Source organism: Alligator sinensis, unplaced genomic scaffold (assembly GCF_000455745.1).
Source record: "Alligator sinensis unplaced genomic scaffold, ASM45574v1 scaffold111_1, whole genome shotgun sequence".
Lineage (NCBI taxonomy): Eukaryota > Metazoa > Chordata > Crocodylia > Alligatoridae > Alligator > Alligator sinensis.
Window position 1 is genome coordinate 982231 of NW_005841875.1, and position 25547 is coordinate 1007777.

Genomic DNA, 25547 nt, shown 5'->3' on the forward strand with positions numbered 1-25547 from the left:
TCTTTCCAGCTGTGCCAAATCCACAGGTTTTCCTGCAGCCGCAGGTTCAAATTCAACCCCTCGCATCAGATTTGTTTTGGCCACTGTGAGAGCCAGGATTTTAGATTAGATACGTCACTGGCCTGATCTGGGACACCCACATGTATTCCTAGAAGAGACGGGGAACAGAAGAGATTGATTGAACACGTGGTGCCGGTGGCTGCCAGCTGAGAGAGACCGATTTACAATTCTCTAAACAGCTGTGGCATAAACTGTGGCTGATTAAACAGAATGAAACGTGTCTGGCTCTGGTAGGCAGAGAAATGAGGTACAACCCACGGCGCGTCTCTACCCCGCATAGCAGCCCCCTCCTGAAATCTCCTAATCATCAGGCACAGCTACCAATGCTTTTATTAATTAATTATTTTCTTTCTTTACAGTTTGTCGCTCATCCCAATTGCCAGCAGCAGTTGCTCACCCTGTGGTACGAAAACCTCTCAGGCTTACGGCAGCAGTCTATCGCTGTGAAATTCCTGGCTGTCTTTGGAGTCTCCATTGGCCTGCCTTTCCTCGCCATAGCGTACTGGATTGCCCCCTGCAGTAAGGTACAGACTGGCTAAGGTGCATCTTGCCTATGGTGATTAATGCCCGGTGTCTTGGACTGAAGGCAAAACTGTTTCTCCCCCCTAAATGAATGTGCTCTGTGGTTTTTCCACACAGCAAGCTCTGGGAGAGTTTTAGGGCAGTAAGAGGGAGTCTTTTGCAGTTTGTCTTTTAAGAGTAATAAAGATGGGGAAGGAGATTAGAAAATATAAGAAGGCATGAATGGAATTAGGATGCAGTGGGAAGGATGTGAGAAAGTATGAGTGAGATGGAGAAAAGGCAGGTAAATAAAGGGAAAGGATCCTATCAGTATTTTTTTCTCTTTCCATTTTGTATTGGGTGTGGATGGGCATGGGGAGGGGTTCCTCCTCTCTGCATTGGACCTTTCTGGCCTCTCTCTTCTTCTCTTTGTTTCTCTTGTCTTTATTTGTAGCTAGCGGGCATCACGGGAGGCAGGGAAAATGAAGTAACAATTCAACCCGTGTTGAATTGTAACTTGTCAAGATGAAGAATAAAGCGAGTCATCATACCCAATAGCAAAATACAGCCCAGTCTCCAAATCATGGAGGCAAAGTTTAAACAATATTAAAAGTTGCTCCATTTCCATTATGGACAGCGGGTGACTGACAGAGTTAAGTGCTGCTAAAAGTTTTATTAAGACTTAGAGGTGAAGGGACCAGAGCCAGCCATTGGGAGGCCAGTAACACTAACGATTATCTGCTGTAACAATTCTGTGGTGGGTTTCCATCCTAAGAGAAAGTGCTCAGAGAGGTGGAAATAAATGGCTGCTTGGTGAGCAATAAATAGTGTTTTTTCCACTACTTCGGACAAAAAAATAGAACATTTCTTCATGAACAACAGTTGCCCATATTAACCATTAGAAAGTGTCTTTAACAAAGTGATTATGAAATGCACAAAAAAGTGACAGTAATGACCCCTGGATTGCTAGCTTACTCAGTCCTTAAAACATTTTGTCTCATATGCTTTCAATGTCTGTAAAGAATCCTTCCTAAATTTGCTAAACCCAAGAAATGACTGACCCATTGGTGTGCATTAAGGAGAGACTATAATTTGAAAAGATTAATTTTAAGACTAATCGTCTGGAAAACAGATGGGCTTCTAGAATAGATGAGATTATAAGTGATGTTTAAAACCCAGCATCCTTCAAAATAACCAAGACTAACCTCTATTTCTCACGTTAATTGAAAATGCGAATCTTGTTTTTTCAAGGGGTTCAGCTTATAATGACTCATTAGTATCCATTAAAACAACTTTCCTTTAGAGTCTTAATTTATAATGATGCTTTCCTGCATGTTAAAAGCAAATAAAACATTTCAAGAGCAAATGGGCAACTGGAATGATTGTGCCAGCTTTATTATAGTAGGCCCCAATCCAAAAGAGACACCTGAGCTTGCTTTAAAACTATGCAGTTACTTTTATAGCTACTGCATTGAATGGAACGACTGACCTCTGGGTACATCTAAACATGCACATTTAGTGCCCAGTAACAAAAATGACTGTGCAGTATGCATGCATGTCTACATGTGCACGCCTGTACTATGCAGTAAATATGGCAACTTATGCCGACTTGAGTGGAAAATTGATACCTGCATCTTGCATGTATCTAATTTACTCCCAATTAGTTACTGTGTTGAAATGCACATGTAGACGCCTTATTGCACAGTAACACTATGTGTGTGGACTGACTTGGGACTAACTTTAGTCCCAAGTCAGTCCACACACAGCATTGATGCGCTTTATTGCCTGCCCATGTAGACGCTGACCTATTCCTGCTTACTGCAAAGTAATTACCGTGCAGTAAATTTAAGCCAGCATAAATACATGTGTAGATGCATGCCCTCTGTAAACTTAAGCATATGCTTCAGTTTTTGCAAGAATAGAGGATCACTTTGTATATTCTTGGTTATAAACAGGCAGAGGCTGGCAACTTATATTAGCAGGTAGATCAATTATTTCTATAAATAACACGTATGCAGACATTTAAAATACAATTTTTAAAAGTGCAATGAAGCTGAGAGCACGACTTCAAAACAGAGGCTAATTTTAAAATGGAAATAGGGCATAGGCAATGATTTAAAAGTGATGGCTATTTTATAAAGTATGCTTAAGCCCATGTATTTCATTGAAAAAGGGGAGGGGAACTGAATATGGCTACCTTTTAACTGGCATTGTCTACATGTTCATTAATGTGCTTTTGATAATGAACATTAAATTTGGTTCATCCATCGTAAGGTTACTAGAAAAAGCTGCATTAGTCTATTTTAGCATGCATTTGTGAAAGCGCATGGTTTTTCATGATGCTTTAATGTGCATTAAAATAGGATAATACACATTAAAGTACAAGTGTAGACACACCCACTGGGCACATCTACATGAGCAGTAATGGCCTTTTCTAATGCACATTTTATTTAGTACCTCCAATGTGAGGTACTAAATTAATGCCCATTAGGCTGTACTAATGTGCTGTAGTGCATTTGCACACTTTTTTAGTGATGCTTAATGCATAGTAGACTATTTTACTGAGCATTAAAGTAAGGTCACAGACAGTTTTTTACATGATGCTTTAAAATTTGGAGTAAAATAGTCTACTGCGTATTAAAATGCACATGTAGATGCACCCACTGATTTCAAAATTACTACGTAAGGCACTAACTACTCCAGGCAACCTCACTCTCTTATCACAGACACTTTAGTTCTTCCTCCCCTCTTTTCATCCTAGAGTTTGCCAGATTCACATGCTGCATCATATCACAAATTTAAACTGTGAGACTCTGCAGGCAGGGATTTGTTTTAATTGTGTTTTTTTAATGAAGGGATTAGCACTGCTTTTTGCCTGAGGCCTCTGCATGGTTCCATAACACATAAATAGATGAATCTAATGCACATAATTTCTAACTGTTCTTCCACGCCACCCAAAATTATGGCTATTAGATCCAAGATCTGGTTCTTGGCACACATGCCTCCCATCACATCACAGATGGTCAGTGTCCTTGTGGACTTTTAGACAATCATAGTACCCACTAAGGAGATGGAGAGATTTGGGCAGGGTTCCTAGGTGGTGCTCAGGTGCTCTGAAAAATCCAGTGATGCTCTTCATCTTATGAAAAGGACTTGTTAGCTAGGTCAAAGTTATACCTGAATCTTCCCTCTGTGGTAGATGCTTAGAGGCATGGGCAACTGGTGCCTCCAGAGTCTGGCGGGGCACCTGCAGAAGCTGGTGGCGATGTCAGGGGTGGGGATGGGACTGGCAAGCACCCACAGATGCTGCTGGTGGTGTCAGTAGTAGGGACGGGACTGGAGAGCACCCGCAGACGCTGCCGGTGGCATCAGGGACGGGATTGGCAAGCACCCGCAGATGCTGCTGGCAGTGGTGAAGACAGGACTGGTGAGCACCCGCAGATGCTGCTGGCAGCATCAGCGGTGGGGATAGGGCTGGTGAGCACTGAAGATGCTGGCGGTGGTGGCAGGGACGGCCCTGTCAGGGGGGGCATGTGCCCCCCCAACGCATCGCCTAGGGTTCTGAATAGTAGTATGCTTAGAGGCACAACTGAAGGAAAGCTGGACTCTGGGACTCAGGAACACCAAGGAAGCATGGGCGTGTCCTGGTGGCTCCTGAATGATTTTGCCTGCAGCTGCAGAGCCTCATTACCCTGAAAAGGAAACTTGGACGAGGATAGTAGCTCAGCTCTATGATGTCTCTGCAAGGCATAAGGACCCCTCAAGGCTCAAGTTGTGCCCTCATTCCTCACTCCCTTAACCTTCTCTCAGCAGGTGCTTACTGCAGTCCCTGAAGGGACCAGAACCTTTGGAGGCCTCTGTTTTTGAACTAGCCATCTCCAGGATGGGTCCTCAAGGCTCAGAGCTCTCTTCCACAGGCTGAAAGGGTTTTGTTCCTCATAGAATTTTTTACCTGGAGCTAGAAACTTGGGGAAATAAGAACTGAAGTTGTGCTGCAGTGACTATTCCTCCTCTTCTATTTTGCTGCTGTGACACAAAGGGGAGCTGTAGCCGGCTTGGCTATAGCTATATCTGCAGCTTGCTGCAGTTGTAGCTAGATCCTTTAGTATGAAGGAGATAGTAAGTAGAATTAGAGCTAATTGTTCTGCATTTTGCTTTTTGCTCATCAAGGTTGAATGAACCTCGACTCCCGTATGAACATGACTCCTGTAAGGGGGTATTGCAAAAAACACTGCAGAACTTTACAAATCCGGAAAGACTTACTGTAATATAGCAGGGCTAGAGTATTGTCAGTGCCACGATGGTCCGGGAAATGTGCAAGAAGGAAGGGCTTTTTATGTTATCTTTTATTAGGCCAGCCGTATATAGTTAGTTCTGACAACCCTCTGCCAACTTGGGGCAGCTCCACTGTGGCTCAGATTGCTGTGGACCTGTCTGCACATGTAAATTCTGCACCCAGGAGCAGCTGACTCCGGGGCAAATTGCGCAAGAGTTTATTGCATCCCAATAATAGCATGTGTAGTTGCACCTCATATGTCAAAATTATTGAACATTTGAAGATCTAAGGAAGTGAAAGACCAGAGGCCAGATGGATGAAGATCAAGACATACTCATTTTGATGCCACTGTGAGCAGGAGGACAGTGGGCTGCGTGCAAGGCTTACGGAAGTAAGGTCATTCCTTTGTTCCTAGCTGAACTGAGGTGGCACCTAACTCAATTCTGAATGCTACCATGGCTAATTTAGAAACTCCTTCCCTTGTACAAACAGCGACATGCTTTTCACACATTCTGCATTGTAAATGAAGGCCCACAGCCTCAATCACCAGCATCCTGGCTGTAGTCTAGCTTAGTGTTTTTATTCTAGGGAGTTTTATTTTTCTCCTGATGACCACACCTGCTCTTGTTCAACTAGATCCCTAGTAATGCTGGAAAAAGAAAGAATAGTCTACACATGAAGGGTGTCAAATTTGCCCTCCCCCTCCGGCTGCATCTGGAACATTTTGCTCCTCGCAGGCCAGACTCAGACGTGGTGGCAGCAGCAGGGCAAGTGGCAGTGGGACTCCACGCCAGGGATTTCAGTGTTGAGCCCTTTCCTCTCTCTCCCTGCCTCTGAGTTCCTGACCCCAATACAAGCCCCATGGATCAGACATTTAACACCCCTCGTCTACACTTTTCCTTAAACTGTTTCTTCCTTCACGTGTTCCCGTCCTCCTTGATTCAGATGAATTTCTATCTTGAAACCCTTCCTTTCTCCTATGGCCTTTTCATGGTTTGTTTTTGCTCATATATCTGCTTACTTTATTCTTCTTCAGTAATACATAAGGAATGTTAGATCCTGAAACAATTTTTTCTTTTAAAAATAGATCTTTGCTGTTTGTATTCTGTAATTGTTACTGTCATGTTATCAATCACGATCAAGCATTGCTTTGCCTTCTTTTTCAGATGACACATACTATTGTGAATTATTTAGGTAATTGTCAAATAGTATGCACAAGTAGCTCTGCACGCAGGTATAATTAGAACATAATTTAAGAAAATAAAACAAAAAAAATCATCTTTTATTGTCGTAAGGCAGTATGTTATCTGAAAGAACCGATGCTTCATTCATTTTTCACAAAATCTCCCAGTCACCGCTTTCACCACTTAGTTAAAAATTAGATTTCTGTGAAGATCAGAAAAAAAAGAAATAAATGCTAAGCTCTCCTGAGTAACATCAGATGCTACAGCGCGGTACCATTGCCAGGCACTAACTGTGACGCGATGCTACTGCACAGTAGTAATGAGCTACTGCACCATAGCTTGTTGCTGCTGCACAGTAGCATTGGGGAAAAAAATGTGCAGCGACGGTACTGCACAGTAACATGGGTTACTGCACAATCGTTTAGTATTTGCATAAGCAAGTAACAACTGTGCAGTCTGCCGCAAGTATAGACGTGGCCACAGAGGATAAAGTATGGATGTAACGCTGAGCAAATGCAGAATTTATGATATTGGGAGAGAACAAAATGATAATATCCACAGAGTTTGTTTTCTTCTGTAATAGCTCAGGGTTGTTTCTGTGATCATCCAGACTATGCAATTTGAATATTATAAATTACAGGTCTCTATTTTATAAAGTATAAATTGGCAGAAAAGAGCACCTATGCCTTAGGTGGTATTATAGTGATGTTACGTCTGTGATGGTCCAAGAAATATGTGTGAGGCAAGGATTTTTGTGGGTGATACCTTTTATTGTCTAAGTCTATCCCAGCCATGCAGTTGGTCCAATAAAATATATCACCCACAAAAGTCCTTGCCCCCAGCAGCTAGGTAGCAATCAATAGTCCATTCAAACTCTCTTTTCCCCATGGAATGAATTCAGCATAGAACTGGGCATGTATAAGTCAAAAATATGTTTTCTTAACAACTTCTAGTCAATGACCCATATGTCCATAGTTACCTGAAGGCTTCACTCATTCTTAATTATGGTTTCCTTAACTTAATGGCATTAGTATGGAAAGTGACAGCCTGCATTAGAAGAATGTCCAAGGGCAATAGTGGGACTGATAATGTAGACAAAGCTTCATGCTAAACCCTTGTACAACACATCTGCATGGTACCATCTGTAGAACTTCAGCTGTCTCTACACTCACTGCATAGGGCAGAAGAACCAGTAGAAGAAATGATGGGATTTTTTTTAAAAGATGCCTTCACTTAGACAAAGCTGTATTTTGCTGTAGTAATTCAGGCCTCAGTTCAACAAAGCACTGAAGTATTTAAGCATTTTTCATTCACGTCACTGGGACTTATGAATATATTTAAGTGCTTCACTGATTTGAGGCTCAGACATGGATCATAGTTTTCCACTTACACATAGTGACAAATTTTCCAGGAATTAATCTCACCTATGTTTTCCAGTAAGTTTAACTGCTCTAGCAATCATGTAAAAGATTTCCCATTTTAAAAAAATCAGACAAGAAAGAGAAAAAGAGCAAACTCATGTGTTGTCCAGTAAATTTCTTTTACAAATTTGATACAGAAGGAAGAAGTAGGTAGGCTTAAACTCTTTTTTCAAAGAGGTAGGTCTTTCTTGAGGGGTTGATTAATTAATAGCAAGGGGAACCTGAACCTTTCCTCCATATATTTTGTTTTAATTAATCAAAGCATTGGATACATAGGAAGGGTTGGAGCATAATTCATCATGTGTGAGAGTCATTGATGGGTAAGACCACACTATGGATATTTCTAATGCATGGTAGGCCCTATACATGAGAAGAAGGCATTTGTAGAATGGGTTACACTCCATGATGGCATTGATCCAAAAGAAAATAAAAACTCTACCAACTCTGTCATATTCTTTAAGAATAATGTATTCTTAAATCAGGGAAAATACATAATGAGATAAGCAGCATTTAATTTAACAGCTAAGCAGTGCTTCTGAATAAGGATAAGACAAATGCTGCAAGAAGAGAGCATAGCTCAGATCAGCCCTCTATCACTTACGCATGTATTGCTTTGAAGTCCTTACGTTTTACTGGGTAACTTTGTAGCTGCTCTTGTAATTGCACTAGATAATTATCAGACTGGTACGTATTAAGAGAGCATTACTAAAGAAGCTTTTAAATAAAATGTGTCAAACAAGCTATTAATGAGGGTTTTGCTAGATAACCAATAGGCCTGTGCGAGTAGGGAAGTATGCAGTTTGGATTTGGATTCAGCCAATTCGGAAGATAGTGATTCAATTTGGAGATTCAGATCATTGTCCTGAATCAACTGAATTGGCTTCAGAAGATTCGGCGCTGATTCAGAGAGATTCGGTGATCCAGATCGGCTGTGGAGAGGCAGGCACAGCTGGGCAGCTGCAGGTTCTCCCATGGCTGTGCCTGCCACTCCCCAGGTTGGGGGAGCCATGGGAGAAGCCTCCATAGCTGCCCTGCCTGGCCCCATCCCCCGCCCAGCCCCAGCCTCCCAGCACTTAAAAAATAAAATAAAAGCCCTGCACTCTCTGGCTACAGCAGCAGGGATCAGGGCCTCTGGGTGCTCATGACAGAGCTCCCTCATGCAGTGTGGGGCAGTGTGGGGTAGTGGAGAGCAGCGTGGATTGCCCTCTCCACCTGGCACCCGTGCGGCAGATGAGCCATGGCATGGTTGCAGTGTTGCTTGGCAGGGCACTGTGCACTGCCTTGGAGCTGGGGCTGAGCACTGCCAGGCTCCAGCTGACAGGTGGAGCCACCCCAGCTCCCAGACAGTGTGCGGTGCCCTGATGAGCTGTGTTGCACCCGTGCAATGAGACAGCTGCTGCACGGGTGCCAGGCAGGGGGGCAATCCCCGCTGCCCCACGCTGCATGGGGAACTCTGCCACAAGCCCTTAGAGGTCCTGATCCCTTGCCCTCTTCTGCCTGGAGTGAGCCATGCTCACATCCCACTCCCCCCCTCTCCCCCCCCAGCTGGACAAATGGCAGCAGGGCAAAGCCCCTGCTCCCAGTGCTGCCGCGCCCTCATCCCATGCCCCCCAAGGAATGCAACCCCCTGCCGCAGCTGGGCAGCTTGTCCCAACCCCAATCCCTCCCTCCCCCACACCCCTTCCCTCTCCCCTCTCCCAACCCCAACAGACTTACCAGCTGGAGGCAGCTGTCAGCTGCCTGTTTAGTCTATGGCCGAATCTCTGAAGCGGCCACATCTTTTCTGAAGCTTTTCCAAATCGATTCAGATGCTTCAATTGATTCAGAGCTTTTAATTGTCTCCTGATTCGATTCAGATTCAGAGATTCTGTCCCCGAATCGGGCCGAATCTCCTCCAAATCGAATCAGCTACCAAAGCTTCGCACAGCCCTAATAACCAACTAGCAGAATGTTGTGCTAATGTCATCACTGCTGTATGCCAATTTAGACTGGTATATGGGAGAAGAGGGAATCAGGGGCCCATAATACCCTAAATTTCACTAGTCATACTTTTACCATTTCTTTCATCTCTGATGGCACAAATATGAAAATGGCATGTCACACAAATATTGGTGGGTGGTAAAAGAAGCATTTAGCATCCCAATGCTGGTAGAAAACACATGAAAGGACCCTTATTTTTTGTGACTGAACAAGTGCAAACCTGCTGTAGCACCTGAGCTGTAGTGATGTCCCAGAGTAATCAGTGACATTACCAGGTGTAAATGAGCTCATCTTTTTTAGAGTAAAATGCTAGGGAATATGATAAACAGACCAGAAAATAAAAATAATTGCGTCTTATATATGTTTCATTTTCAGCTGGGACGGACACTCCGAAGTCCTTTCATGAAATTTGTGGCACATGCAGTTTCTTTCACAATCTTCCTTGGACTGTTAGTAGTGAATGCCTCAGATCGATTTGAAGGGGTCAAAAACCTTCCAAATGAGACCATCACGGATCATCCCAAACAAATATTTAGAGTGAAAACAACTCAGTTCTCCTGGACAGAACTGCTTATCATGAAGTGGGTATTAGGTAAGCAAAATCAAAATGTCTGTTAATATACCAGAGAAGTGCAAAATAACTGGAGATAAATGAAACATTATAGATGCTGATCAGCCAAAGAATAAAAAAAGATGGAGCCTGATTTTGGGCCCATTGAAGCCAATAGCAAAAACATAATTTAATTCATAGATTTCATAGTCATTAGGGCTGGAAGGGACCTTGGAAGATCATCGAGTCCAGCCCTTCCCCCCCCCCCCCGAAAGGCAGGAAGTCAGCTGGGGTCTGGAGATAAGGATTGTAAAGGATGTTCTGATTCAGCCCAGAGAGCACTTGTTGAATGCTTTCCCTTATAAGAAAAAAATAAAGATACATTTAATAGAAAATTCCAACTTCTATACATAGTTTTCTGGGCTGCTCTGGAGCATTTAATGTGAAATTACTCATCTTCTATAAAATTCAATGAGATGACTCAAAAGATAAAATAGCCCTGTAGAAAAGTTAGTATTTACCAATAATTCTCTGGGTTGTAGAGTAATTTCTATAGAACTCTATTAGTTTGAGTCCTACTAAATTGAAGGACAGTATTGCCCCAGTGGACAGGGCATTACACCTGCACTCAGGAGTGCTATTCTTGATTGAACCTGCTGGGTGAGTCCCTCCAGGGGCATAATTAGGAACTTTGGCATGCAGAGGGTGGCAGGTAATAAGGCCTGGAGATTGGGGAGTGGGGCATTCTAGTTCTGGAGAGTCTTAACACCTGGCACATGGGCCACCACCATAGCATGGGATCCCCCAAGGGGTACCAGTCTGGTTCTCTGTTCACCCACTCCTACTTACACTACTGAGCCCTTCCACCTCTCTGTATCTGTTTCCTCGTCTCCAGGATGGAGATGATGATGCTTAGCTCTTTCTAAAGTTCCTTGCAATTTAATGATGAGAAGAGCTAGACAGAAACTGGGAGTGATTTTTAAATTTCCGAGGAGTTTTCCAGTGGGGAAGAGCATCATAGGGGTATAAAAGAAATGACAGGTGAAGTTTTGCAATAGGATGCATCTGAAACAAAGAAATTAGCTGAGTCCTTGATGAATGCTGATAAGCACTGACATTGGTGAACACATGGGCACAAAATAGACAGACTAGGAGTTTTAAGGAAGTTCCAAGTTCTCCGGACAAAACCTACCACATAGGTATAACGGGCAAGCCAGTTACCTTGGACCGCTAATCCTAATTGGCTGTAAAGATCTCCTGAAAGCAAAATGCATCAACGCTGCCAAATCTTTATCTGGCTTCAAAGGTCCTATTTTATTCCACCTGGTTTTTCGCATCAGGGCAAACGGGTCCAGAGCAGCATGTAAGTAAATGGAATTACAGCAACCTAAGAGTTGGATGATGCCTGCTATATTGAGTGACCTTTTGGTCTCCATTCCATTTTTTTTCTGGCTTTCAAATAAGCAGAATCACATACAGAAAAAAAGAATAGATGGGAAAGTAGACGGAATAATATGTGAGCTTTTTTTTTTTTTTTGACGCAGTATTAAAACAGTTTGGAGGAGATGGTTTTGGCCATGAGATTCTTTTTTGCAGGCTGCAGGTGGCTGGCAGCCCGAGTGAGTTCTTGAGGGAGGAAGAAGAAAGCATTAGTATAAGGCAAATTATTTCAGGTTTCAAGAAGAAGGAAAGATGGCTCATTGTACAGGCTTCGGAGTATAATGAGATTTTCTGATTGCAACTTTGCCCTCTCAAAATCACTACTTGCTAGCCATCTGCTTCTTCTCTGGAGAGGTCACTTACCTAAACACTATATCATAGTGCTTCAGTAATAGTAACATGATATACAACAAAATTACCCTCATCCTACACCTCATAATAACAAGATTGTCTTTAAAAGAACAGGGCTGGGTGGAAATGAGGGCATCAAGAAGCAACCGTGACTCTATTGTTAAGATTTTTCTGGCTAGTACTATTTGAGGGGTGTTAGTGTTGTTTGCTTGGAAATTTTTAGGACTGGACACTCTGTACTCTTCTGGTACTAGCTCCAGAGGGCAGGATTTTAACCCTGTTGAGTGACTGTCATAGAACATGCTTATACTCTATACTCACATTAACATTTGCGATTGGGCCCATTTTCTGAAAATTGTGGACAATTTGTCTATAACGAGCCTGTGATGGCAACCGACTTTTCTAGCAACTCCTTTTCATTGAACCAAAGAACCACCTCTTGTCAAGTCACAACACACAGCAAAGCAGAAGACTGTGAATAAAAGCATATGTTTCACCCTACTGAAAGGTGCCACCCAACACTTCAAAATGGACTTGGCCCCAAACCCACTGAAGAGAAGAGGAGTCTCAACAGGATTTGTCTTTGGTGGGCTTTGGATCAGAAAGGCCCCATGTATCAAAGTGCATGCACGCCATGACCTAAGTTATTTGCTAGACTGCATTTTATCCCTTTCTCCATTTCACTACCCTCATCTCGTGGACAACCAGTTGGGAGGAAAGAATCCAGTTTCCTCTGAAAAAGAAAGCCCAGATCACAAAAGATAACAGAACTGTCTGTACATGCTAATATAGTTTCACTCCCACCAACTCTGCATATACAACAATTACCTTTAAAAATATTTTATTTTAGCTATCTTAATATCTGCAGCTAATGTTATGACAGGGAATAAAAATTGAGGTGGAGCTATTCGTATATCAAAGGTAGCATCTCAACTGATAGCCTGAATTTTTAAGGGAACTGTTGTAATATAATAATTAGAGATAGGTGGGATTTTTCTATCAATTTGTCTCCAGTGGGATGTCGAGCTTTTGAATTTTTTTTGCAGCATACCTGATTTCCTGTCTTCTTTTTTCAATTTTTTGTCAGCATCTGAAAGCAGTTTTACTTGTTTTTCAAAATATCCTAAGTGGCCTCTGAAATGTTTGTGTTCATTACTTTTCAACTGTAAACTTTTTGGTGTTTCCAACATTTTACGTTTTTCGTTTGAAAACATTCTAGCTATTGGCTGCCAAGAACTGAATATATATTTGGCCTTTTGTTGAGAAGTTGACATTTCCCATTGGTGACGAGGGAGAGTTTTCATTGAAATTGTTCATGGGTAGAAAACATTTTTTGGCTATTTATAACGATAATATTATCCAAAGCTCACAGGGGCATGATACTGTACTTTTTTCACTGATTTAATTTTATCTCATGTCACAGGATCATTATCCATCAAATACTGCTACTCAGGCTGTGTAGATGTACCCTAGTAGAAACCGTTTGCATAATTGCCAGCCTTATTTTAACTTGATCTGAGGAACTTGCAGGTGTTCCAGTATACAGGGAGGCAGCTGGCAGTGCCCCCTTGATCATAGCTAAAAGTAACAGTCATCCACCCAGCTGTTAGATGGAAATCTGAGGAGTGTAAAAATGTTGTATCAAGAACTATGAAATATGGTGGATAGTTCATCTCTAAAGCTTCCCTTCCCTGTCTCCTGCCTCTTTATGTGAAACTGTTTCATAGATTTCATAGACGCTAGGGCTGGAAGGGACCTTGCAAGATCATCGGGTCCAGCCCTCTGCCCAAGGGGAAGGAAGTCTGCTGGGGCCAAATGATCCCAGCAAGATAGGCATCCAAGTGTTTTCTAAAAGTGTCCAGAGAAGGTGCTTGCACCACTTCTGGGGGTAGTCTATTCCAGGCTCTGGGGACTCGGACAGTAAAGAAGTTTTTCCTTATGTCCGGCCTAGAACAGTTTTCCAGGAGTCTGTGACCATTAGACCTTGTCTTCCCTTGGAGTGCCCAGGTGAACAGATGTTCTTGCACACCCTTTATATATTTATAGGCTGCCACCAAGTCACACCTGAGCCTTTGCTTCTTCAGGCTGAAGAGTCCCATGCCTCTCAACTTCTCCTCATACGCCTGCTTTCTTGTCCTCTGATCGTGCACGTGGCTCTCCTCTGGACTCTCTCAAGCTTCTCCACGTCCTTTCTAAAGTTCAGAGCCCAGAACTGGATGCAGCCTCACCAAGGCCAAGTAAAGCAGGAGGATGACTTCTTGGGTTTTGCTTGAGATGCATTGGTAGATGCAAGCCAGGGTTTGTTTGCTTTACCAACTGTGGCATCGCATTGGTGGCTCATGTTCGTCTTGTGGTCAGTCATGACCCCCAAGTCTCTTTCGGTCATGGTGCTAGTGAGTGTAGCATTGCTGAGCCTATAAATATGGTGTGTGTTTTTTTTCCCCTGAGGTAGAGCACCTTGTATGCCATCAGGTTTTGATCCACCCACCTTGTGAGCCTGTCCAGGGTGGTCTATTCTCTAGTGTGAGCACACTTCCCCATAATTATGGATAAAGAGCCCATATACAGGAACACATAAAATAAAAACACCTGCTGAAAAAGGAAAGCAAGCAGGACTGCCAAGGTGTACATTAACTTCAGTACCTAGGTATTAAATATGAGCATCAGTATGTATGGTCCCACACCACCATCTGTATTAAATTCATTCTGCAATTACTCTTCCCAGAGTGAGACATGGAGGCATGCAACAGAAATAAGATTCACAGTACAATTAAGGAGGAGGATATTACTTCTCGCTGCTCTGCTTTTAATCCTTCTCCTCACGTTTTTATTTTCCCCAATCTTCCTCATTCTCTGGCAGTGAGGATGAATGCTGATGATGCATTGCTGGTTCCGACTTCAGCCAATCATTTTAAGGTAATTAGTTTACCGGTCCCCTGGCCTTAAATCTTTCTGGGAAATTGGCCAATGGTGTTACCTGGCTGCCAACCAGTACAGTAATGAGGAGTCTTAAAAAGTAGCATCATCTCATGATAATATGACACTGTTAATTTATTATACCATGACCAAGAGAGAATATGGGCTGTGATATCATGACCTCAATGAAAACTTCCTGCAGATATGAAATCCACACCATATTTTGATTTAGACATACACATATTGAAGGCAAAATACTCTGTAGGAAATTTCAGGTTCTAGCTGGGCAAAGGTGGTAGTTCTTTATTACCTCCCCAATTAGCAACAGTGGGGGTGAACTTTATAGCCCCACATGATGCCACCATTACTGTCTAAATAGGACAGTGTAACTGTGGGAAGTGAGAACGAGAGAGAGGTTTTCGGCAGGTTACGACTTCCTTTGTATGAAATTGCGCGCAGAAATTCATGCAAAGGGTAGGCTTTCCCATTACTTGGTTGGAAGAAAATCATTTCTGTCAGTGTGGAGTCACTTCAAAGTGGGTGAACAAAACACCAGCGGATCAGAACGGTGTTTTCCACCCGGTTTGCGCGGCTGGGAATGAAAGCTCAAGGTGTGGTGTAATGGGACGTTGGGCTCAAGTGTTTTCTGACTATGGTTAAATGTTCCTCTTCGATCAAGGGGTGTCAATGTTTATTTGGCTTCCCTGGGCCAGATCGGCACCAACCTGCAGCGGTGGGGTGTGCAGTGGTGCTGTGAACTGTCGCTGTGTCGTTTGAGGAGTCAAGCAGCTTGACACAGCCATCACTCGAATCCCTTGCAGGTCTCTGTACCCCAGAATTCAGTGATCGGATCCACCCCCTACATTTCTGGTCCCTCCAAGAGCTGTGTGGTGACATGCCTCTGTGGGCTGGATCCAGCCTGCAGGCCATGCATTTAATCCCCCCATCCTAGATTCATAGACACAGACATTAGGGCTGGAAGGGACCTCGGAAGATCATCAAGTCCAGCCCCCCGCCCGAAGGCAGGAAATGAATAGGAGTTTCACGTGTCTAGGATGAACAGACACACAGAGCTAATAAGTAGTCAGCTGAACTAAAGGCAGGGGTTTCCCCCCCCCCCGGCTATTATTTTACACAACATTCAGACAAACCCCAAATTATTAAAAGAAAAGCAAATGAAACACAAACAGGTCTACCAGCTCTAATGGTAGGTTCTTCCCTATTCTCATGCTGACCATCTTGCTGAGCTTGCTTTGTCTTTCACCCTGCTGTTTTCCATAGCCTGAATCTGTGATCTGATTTTCATTCGTCTAAAACATTTTTATCAACAACAATGGCTTGGTTCCACCCATCAGAATATACATATCATTATGCACCAATGTTTCTGCCGCAGCTCTTCTGCTGTCTTGCATGGACTTTCTGCAATTGCAGTTATAAAAAACCGATCAGCAGTCAAGTTGGCCAATAGGGGTTGATTCAAAACACAGGTTCCACATGTTCTAACATAACCACTGTGGTTCTGGTTTTAACTGTACTCAGCCTCCTTGATTTTGAACATTTTTCTTTGCATTACATATTCCAGCTGCAAATCCCTGCAGCTCATTGTAATGTAAGCAATCTAGTCCAGAAATAAATTATGATGGCTTAGTCAATATTTAAACCAGATTTACATGGCTGTGTGTCAGTCAGGAAAATAATCTGGTTGCTAGTACCCATAAAAATATTTCCTGAGGTTCTTCAGTGACCGACCCCCTCTCCCCAGAAAAATGGACCAGTCTAAATATTGGCACACAACAATTACTGGGGACAAAAGGGGGTTGCTTTTATATTTGCTTTGTTTTGTTTCCCTTGGATCAGATGCAAATCTCATTATTTAGGAATCAGTTTTGCTACCCTCTTCTATGAGGTTACTTGCTACTAAATGGGCGCATCTACACAAGACATTTCATGCCCATTGGACAAATTCTACTGCACATTAGCACAGGTGGCAAAAACTGTGCTAATGTGCAGTAGGTTAGCCCAATGGGCATTAAGTGTCACATAAAAAGCATTCATCTGTGCTAATGCACAGTAGTGCCAATTACGGCGCATTAAATTAGTACCTGTTATTACAGGTAAAGCACCATAATTTCAGCACATTAATGAACATGTAGATGTACCCAACTGTGAGTATGGTCTGCAACTTCCACTGAGATCAGCAGGAGATCTGTTGCGTGAAAGTGAAAAGGGAAGGCTAAGTCATTGCCTTCTGAAGCATATGAGGAGGCTTCTTGCCACACGGCTGCTGGCCCCAGCAAAAGGCATTGTACTGCATGGAGAGAGAGAGAATGGGCAGCAAGTGGAGAGAACGGAGCAGTGAAAGGGAGATTGCATACCGTCTTCTTGTGCACCCCGTGGAGGTTTCCCCTTAGCATGTTACTTAAGCCAGAGGCAACTGCTTCTTAGCCATGGGGAGGAATATTAAATGCCATAGTCAGATGTGGCCCTGAGCATGCAGTTTGCCTTCTTTGAGGATCTGAGCCACAACCACATGGGGTCCAGGCCACTGCTGAGACACAGGTTCTCATTCCAGAGGGTTTTCACGCTACCAAAGACATTCAAGTAGCTGCCAGGTCAATAGGTCATACCTTCCTTGCCTTCTGCCAACAAATTGATAGAGGAACAGGGAGGAGAAAACTCTCAAAAGGAAAACTAACAGCCTTCTTGCCTGTTCTTAACCCTACCAGAGAATAACCTGGATCTCAGTATGGGACTCCAGGTTTGCCCAGTACAAGGAAAAAGCATCAGGGAAATGAAGCATCCAAAAATGAGCAAGCAGTGTGCTAACAGACTCCTGAGTACACTAGCTGTGTCTGACTCATGCCAGTAGTACTAATTATTATCCGTTGTTTTATTAAATTGAAACTGGTGCATTTTATTCCTGAAAGGAGGAGTCTTGATTGTGTTGGCTAAAGCCTGTATAGTGTTAAACCTCTCCAGGCAGCTGTGAAACTGTAGCTGAGTAATGATTAGTTGTGTTGCATTGTTGGCACACTCCTGCCTTTTCATGCCAAGTTGTGTAGGCTCCTGTTACCCACACTATAGAAATCAATGGGCATTTGATATGAAAGACAGCTGAACCTTCATTTCCAGAGGTCACTGACTGGGTACCTTAACCTAAGATGTTAGCTAGGTTTTGATTTTCCACCTCTCAAGCTTGGATGCACAGACTGGCAGTTCTGCAATTCTCCACCTGAGGAAAGATTCACAGTGATTTGATTTCTCACTGAAAATTTCATCTTCAGCCTGTGCCTCCTGAGGCAGTCCATCGTACACATGGACAAGGCTCTGGAGGCGTAGCCGGTGAAATGCACTTACACGTTGCATCACAAAAACTTCTAGCAAAGAGAAAGAGTTGGAAAAAAAGACAAAAATCAAAGAAGGGCACCTGGGAACCAATATATCCTGCTCCAGCTTTTCCTGAATTAAGCATTAATTTTGCCATTGCCATGGGAACAGGGCTGGACACAAAACATGTGTGTAACTTTGATGCAGTTAAGAAAATATTTACAGTTCTTCTTAGGATGTTAAACAATCTTTGTAGATATCCCAAGGGGCCTACAAGTCCCTACACTGACCCTACCAGCTGGAATTTGGCCAGGGGTTAGTGGAGTATCTGAATTGTGTTGTTAGATGCACATTGGCCAATGATCTCTTCCCCCAGCCCCATTCCACAAAGGAGATCTGCATCAGTAGTATAACGAGGGGTGGATGAGAAGGAGCATTCACCTTGGGTGCCAAGTTGGGAGGGGGTGCCAGAATTGCCCCTCTCAACCCCATCAAGTCTGTGCCCTGAAAGCATTGCTATGCAGGGAACTCCAAGACAGTTTCTGACTGCTGCGGCTTTAAGAGCAACAGTCAGTACGTACGCCAGAAACAGCTCAGCCAGGACTGAGCATGGCTAGGGTTGCTGCCCGCCCCACAGTCTCAGAGCCCGCAATCCCCTGCATCCAGTCTCAGAACGACACACCAACTCCCTCCCCTACCCCTGCTTGTCCTGGGTGACAGCCCTGTTAGTTATGTCACTGATCCGAACACAGTCAGAACTCAGACCTATCTCCAATTCTGATTTGCTAAACACCACCAACATAGTTATCACTGGGCATGTCTACATGTGCATTTATGCCACCTTAAATATACTGCTCAGTAAGTCACTGCACAGTAAGCGGGAATAGGCCAGCATCTACATATGAAGGCATTAAAGAGCATTAACACTGTGTGTGGACTGACTTGGGACTAAAGTTAGGCATCTACACTGCCCAGTAAGGCATCTACATATGCATTACTGCACAGTAACTAATAAGGTGTAAATTTGATACCGGCATAATGCCTCAGTACAAGTATCACACTCAAGGTGGTATAAGTTGCCATGTTTACTGTGCAGGAGGGGTGTGCACATGCAGACACGCACCCGTACTGTGCAGTAATTTGGGTTACTGCGCAGTAAATGCACATGTGTAGACATGCCCACTGTGTCCCCAATCCACCTGCAAGTCACCTGTACTCATGGAGGTGATGGATAAGTGCTCAAATGTGTAGAAGTTATTCAAACTTCTTTAGTATGCACAATTTAGCAGAGAAAAGGAACAGACTCCATTGCAATCTGTCTGGCACTTCTTGATTCTGATTATACCACAAATACTAGATATAATTTTCATGCATTATTAAGGCAGATTCTGCTTCCATTTCCCAAATGAAATCTAGGTGTGCTGAAATCACCATGTGTGTGTGCATGAGCTTTCCTGGATGAGTATAGGAGAGGATTATAAAGAGAACATTTGAAAACCATCCAAAAGGATGGCTTTGGGTTCATTGTAGAAATGGTTTGGAATTTCATAACTGTTCCAAAAATAGTTGTGGGAGTCTTACTTCAATGGGTTTGCTACAGGTAAAATATTCAGACTTGCTGAGAGGTCTTCTTAAGTCTGCCTCCATTAAAATTAGGTGTCATTTCATCATTAAGTGAATGGAGCCAACTTAGGTTAAGACCTTTTGAAAAGTCTACCCTATATGGACAAAGGGGTCTTTAAGGCACCAGACTGTATTTTTTTCAGAGTAGGTTTACCTTTCTACAACTGGCTTATGGCCAAAAATAATTGTCTTGACAATATTAGATTAATTTGGAGTCAGCAAACATGATTTAAAGATTATTGTTTGAAGTTCTTATGAGCGCCTCCACCCCTGATCATACTCCATTTCCAACTGCACGTCTTCTAAAGCAAACACACAGACAATATTACGAACATCTGACGTCCAAATATCCTATGTTAACATCTATTTTCCCCAGGGATGATATGGTCAGAATGCAAAGAAATCTGGGAAGAAGGGCCTCGTGAGTATGTCCTGCATCTTTGGAACCTGCTGGATTTCGGCATGCTATCCATCTTTGTGGCATCATTCACTGCAAGGTTCATGGCTTTTCTCAAAGCCACCGAAGCACAACAATACGTAGATCAGTACGTTCCGGACGATGACCTCAATAATGTCACCCTTCCCCCTGAAGTTGCTTACTTTACTTATGGTAAGATGTTTTTTGCCCTTTAATGCTCCGTGTTCTTTTGGGGTAACATGCGGAAAGCACCAGCTTACCTTTTTAACCTTCTTGAAGCTTTCTCAAACTAAAGCGGATTATTCTCCTCAGATCTATCCCTTACAGCCATGTTGGTAAACAACTATCCCATGCTAAAAAGGAACGGAGATCTAAGCCTCGCTCAGTCTCTGAATGAGTACTGAGGCCAGACTCAGTCCAATCACATGCTGACGAAGCAAAAAATAATCTTAAAACCAGAAGGGGACAGATATATTTTAAAGTCTAGATAGAAGAATGCGTTCTGCTCCCTCAAAGTAAAAGAGATGCAAGGCTACTAAATGTATCATCCAGAAGCTATGTGGTCTGGTGAGGTTGATGGACTTCTGTGAAATTGTAGGGGTTTGACATGTGAAAACATGGGAGGACTGGGCTATCAGTATTAAAGAGGAAACCTTCTCTTGGGAAAAGCGACTATGAAATGACATTCCTGATTATTTTTAGTAAATCTAATGCCTAATTTGTCTACAGCTGAGTGTTTGTTGCCACAACTTCATGCACCTTTGATTTTTCGGGGGGTCTGGGTAAGCCTTTGTCTTTTGTATCATAGTCTACAGCCAGGGGCGGGCAATTGTTTTGGTCAAAGGGCCACTTACTGAGTTTACGAAAGCCATCTAGGGCCGCATGACAGGCAGCCCAGGGCAGATTAATATTAATTTTCTAAAATTTTTAGGGGCCCCATGGGTCAGATAGAATGGCCTGGTGGGCCGCATCCAGCCCCTGGACCGCATTTTGCCCACCCCTGGTATACTGAGCGATTAGATCAGATGTATCCTGCCAGTGTGCCACCTAATGACTTTGAGCTACACAGCCCCTTCCTAAGGAAAACAAAAAAATATAGAAGGGGAACTAAGAGAAGTGGAAAAAACTAAAAATCTTGCGTAAGCTTCCTTTGTTCATGTTCAAAAGCATCGGCTTCTTACAACAGTCCACTGTTTCCATGCTTGAGAAGCTGCTTTTTGTTATATTGTGTATTGAGGATCACTACTGATTTCTGCAGTAGCTCGTTGCATTCTTTGATAGATGAAAAGCCGAAACAATTCTAGAACCATGGTTTTCTCAGACCGACACTCAGTGGGTGCATCTACACGTGCAGTTAGTGCAGCGCAATAAATTCTGGAGCAGTTCACACCGGAGTCAGCTGCTGCTGGGTGCAGTGTCTGCACATGTGCCCGTGACTGCAGTACTTAGAGCCAGAGTGGAGCAGCCCCGGGCTGGCAGGGAGCCCAGGTGATCAACCCCAGGCTCCAGGTGGTGGTGAAGGATAGTGGAGGGGCTGGCTGGGGCACAAGGGTGCTATAATGTGGGGCTAGCTGGCAGGCAGCCCCCCTACACTTTAGCACTCTTGTGCCACAGCTAGACCCTGTCACCATCTACATGTGCACTGTGCTGGAGTAAATTACTCTGCTGTAAAATAGGACAGTCCTGGACAGTACTATTCTACAGCAGAGTTAATTAATTTGCTACGCCCTAAAATGGGCACACGCGTAGATGGTGATGCTTTACTGCAAAGCTCATTAGTCAACTCAACAGTAAAGCTCATGTGTAGATGCACCCAGTGACACCTAAAGATGATTGGTACCCACAAAAGGGCTAGATCCAATAAAGGATATAAGTATCTGATCTGTAAGATGAAATCTAGAGTCCTAATTAGATCCCTAGACTCCCTATAGACACCTAGCGGCCCCTGTACATGTGCAGGTAAAGGCGCCATGGGATCTAATATGCAATCCACACAGTTGAGCCTCCTGTCATGCCACATGTTTTGGGACCCCCAACCCTGGCTGCACATGGTGCACCCCTGGGTTTGGGAGCCCAGGCAGCCGACCGGGCTCCCAGCCACTAGGAAGACACTGCTACCTGTGCAAATTAAAGCTGGATACCAACCAACCCACTATCAAGGTAGTACACATTTTTTAGGTTTAACCGTAGCTGGTTGGAGCATTCGGTGGCGTGATAGCGACTTGGCACATGTAGCTGGTTTTAGTTAATTGTGCAATTAACCAGTTAATTGTACAATACCTGTAATGGTAAAGGGTCCCTAAGGTTCAGAATGGGAATCTCAACAGCCAACACACTGAGCAGAAAACTGGCTAAGCTAGCCAATAGAAAATGTTGGGCACAGGGAGTGGAAATCCAGTTAGACAGTAAGTGTCTCAATCAAGCTAGTGTGGTAATGCTTCCATCCATAACTCAGAGTTCACTCCTTAAATTGGGAGCCTACATATTTTTCTACAGAAATCATTATTCTTGTTTTCCATAAGAATGTTTGTCCTGGTGATACAGGAGCACTCGCACAGAAAGAGGGAAACCTGAGATCAGCTGAGAGGTTTCAAACCCACACCTCCCGGGAGAATGCTCTGCCCACCTGGCTACAAGTTAATCCAAGTGAGCAGTACTCTCCTCCCTTCCTCCTGAAGCTATAATTGGGTTCAGAAAATAATTCAAGACTCAATGGGCCAGAAAGAAAACAAAAAGCGGTCTCTATAGGCTAGTGGTTAGGGCATGCGTCATAGAAGCAGTCAGGACAGAGGAAATGTTCTGTTCCCTACTGAGGACCTGCATGGTTGTGTGATGCAAAATGCATAAATAGTCCTGGGAAAGGGACTAGAACTGAGGTTTCCTTCTGCCTAGTGAGATTCCCATGATTGCCAACCCAGAGAGTTTGCTTCCTTTCACTCTCTCTGCCCAGTGAACCCTCTTGCTCTATATTGCCACAGCCATCAGAGAGAAAAGTCAGGAGTGCTTCTCCATCCAAAATAGCCTGGTGGTTGGGGCAATTTCCTGGAAGATGTGGGTTTGAACTCTCCCAGCTGAGGAAGGAACTGAATTTGAATCTTCCACTTCCTGGGTGAGTGCTCTCATCCTTAGGGTTTTACATGAAACGTGGGTGGCAGTGACGCCATCGCAACCATCTCTTCCCGTACTTGTGTTTTAAGACAAAACAGCAGCTGCAACTGCATTTTGTTCAGAGTCTGCTTCTGTGGTTAGACATGGTCTGCGGACACCTGCTGCGCTGAGCTACTTGGAAGACTTGGGTCCTAATTTCTGGTTGGACTCAGTGGGTGTAAGCAGGATGGTTCCCGGAGTGATTTGTTAGATGCCAGCTGAGCTTCAATGTGTGCAGTCATAATATTGACAAATAAGAATGTTTTTGGGTAAAATATGTGGCAGCCGCTTCTCTTACTCACTGGACAAAAGATAATGGTGAGGCCTGAATCTCTTGTGTTTTCTTTTGTCTTCCTTCTGGTTTGCTTCTGGACTATTGAAAATATTTGCTTCTGGTTATATGGTAAGGAGTGCCCTCATGTGGAAGAACATTGTCATTTATAAATCCGTGTCGTTTCTAACGTTAGGAAGAACCTGCAGGGCAGGAAGTCTTGGGAAGGGGCGGAAGGGTCCCAAAAAATGTGGTTGATATTACATCAACGAGTGTATTTTCTCATTGTACCTGGGGAAGGACTATTTATATTTAAAAAACTGCAAATAACAAAGTGCTCATTTGCTGATAGATTACATTTTTTCCTAAAAGCTCTTAAGCGAGGCTACGTTTTTCCCAGGCTTATGGAAATTTAATTTTCAACAGAAAAAACGAGCTCAAATTAAGCAGAAGCCATACATAATGAAATTAGAAATACAACACGAGATAATTAAAAGCATTTTGATACTTGAAGATACATTTTCTTTTTATATTGTGACAAAAGCTGTAGCTTATTCAGATAACAAAAAATAAGTTTTTTAAAGCAATTAAAGAAACTGGAAAAGTTGTCATTATGTATTGAACTGCAGTGCTGGCTGATGGAGTTTGGGTTTTATTTGCTGCCCAGCAGTTTACAGCGCAACCTTTATAAACTGATTTTTCTTGCCATTTTGTTTTAGACCGCTTCATAAAATTCAGTGTAGCACTCTATCCATACCCATTCAAGTGCAGCCCCTGTCAAAATAAATGAAAATGAACAAACTTAGAAATAATTATATGACCATTTAACTTCAGAAAAGAGCAAGATATTAAAATCCACTGGGTTTATTAGGGAAACCAAAGGTATTACATTCTTTTTGAAGTCTATTATACCAAGCAAATGAATAGTAGAAAAACAAAGCATATTGAATATTATCCCCTAAGGAAAGCTGTTTGCTTTGGCATGGTTAGGATTTTTTTTTTTCCTTTTGCTTTTTCTATTTATCGACTATGAGTGAAATAGTGAATTGCAAAAATTCTCACTTGACTTCAGTGGAGCCAGAGTTTCACCCTACTAGCTCTTCATTCCTTAGTCATGTCATTGTATTAAAAGTCAGCTGCTTTTATTTTGATTGCGTGGCCAAGAGGGAAACAATTTATTGGGAACTGATACAGAATGAATGACAAAGAGATCTGAAAACTAGTTTTTTCTCCTAGATTGATAAGGCACAAACATGCCATTAAACTGGCATTGTGGCAGCCTTCCGTTAACGTTACCTTCCAGTCTGCTACTTTTCAAACAGTCTAGGTTCACACTAATAATACTTTAATTTACTGCCATGCCATTAGATACGTATATATGTCACTTCTGAGTCAGAGTCCCCACCTTTTTTCTATTTTGAATCTCAATTCATGTAAAAGCACTTAGATACCATGATAATAAGAGGGCATCAACTTTTGGGTAGAGTAGATAGATGGCATGCATATAGATAATATCAAGAAGAACATCAAGAACAGAAGCAAGAGACCAAATTTCTCAGAATTGTTTTCAGTTGGAGCAGTTAACACAAGCTGGAGAGATCAAGTGGTATGGAGGCTCCATTTTTTTTATAGGAATAAATCCAAACCTCTGTGGTCTAATGGTTGGGCTGGATTCCAGTGAGTTTCTTTTAATGTTTTTGTGGTGCCCTTCATTCAAAGCAAATAATACCAAATTAGCAATTACCTTCTTCCTGTTTGCATTTGAAATTGCACCATGGCACAACTTTTATGATCTTCAACTGGAACTGAAGCAAATATAGCCAATAAGGCCACGGCCAGGGAGTAAGGGAGCAGGGGTTCTGTTCCTGTCTCGGTCAGTGAGTTGCTGTGCGGCCGTGGGCAAATCATAAGTAACCTTTCCATGCCTCTGCTTCTCCAAATGTGGCTAATAATTCCTACCCATTTTGGAAAAGCGTTGTGATAACCACAGCTACTAGGACATTATACTTCTCCTTCCAGTCCTGGTCACAACCAAGACCCAGAATCTATATCACAGGTGATTTATGTTACAGATTTCTTTCC

The 25547-nt window shown here is 43.0% G+C and overlaps 1 protein-coding gene across 1 annotated transcript in view; it reads left to right on the forward strand.

The window, feature by feature from the left end:
• Window positions 1-25547, forward strand: part of TRPC7 (transient receptor potential cation channel subfamily C member 7) — a 115654-nt gene that overhangs the window by 59022 nt on the left and 31085 nt on the right. Inside the window, exons 3-5 of the mRNA XM_025196023.1 lie at window positions 420-584; window positions 9798-10014; window positions 20006-20239. Of these exons, the coding sequence (XP_025051808.1) occupies window positions 420-584; window positions 9798-10014; window positions 20006-20239 (616 nt within the window). The remainder of the gene's footprint in view (window positions 1-419; window positions 585-9797; window positions 10015-20005; window positions 20240-25547) is intronic.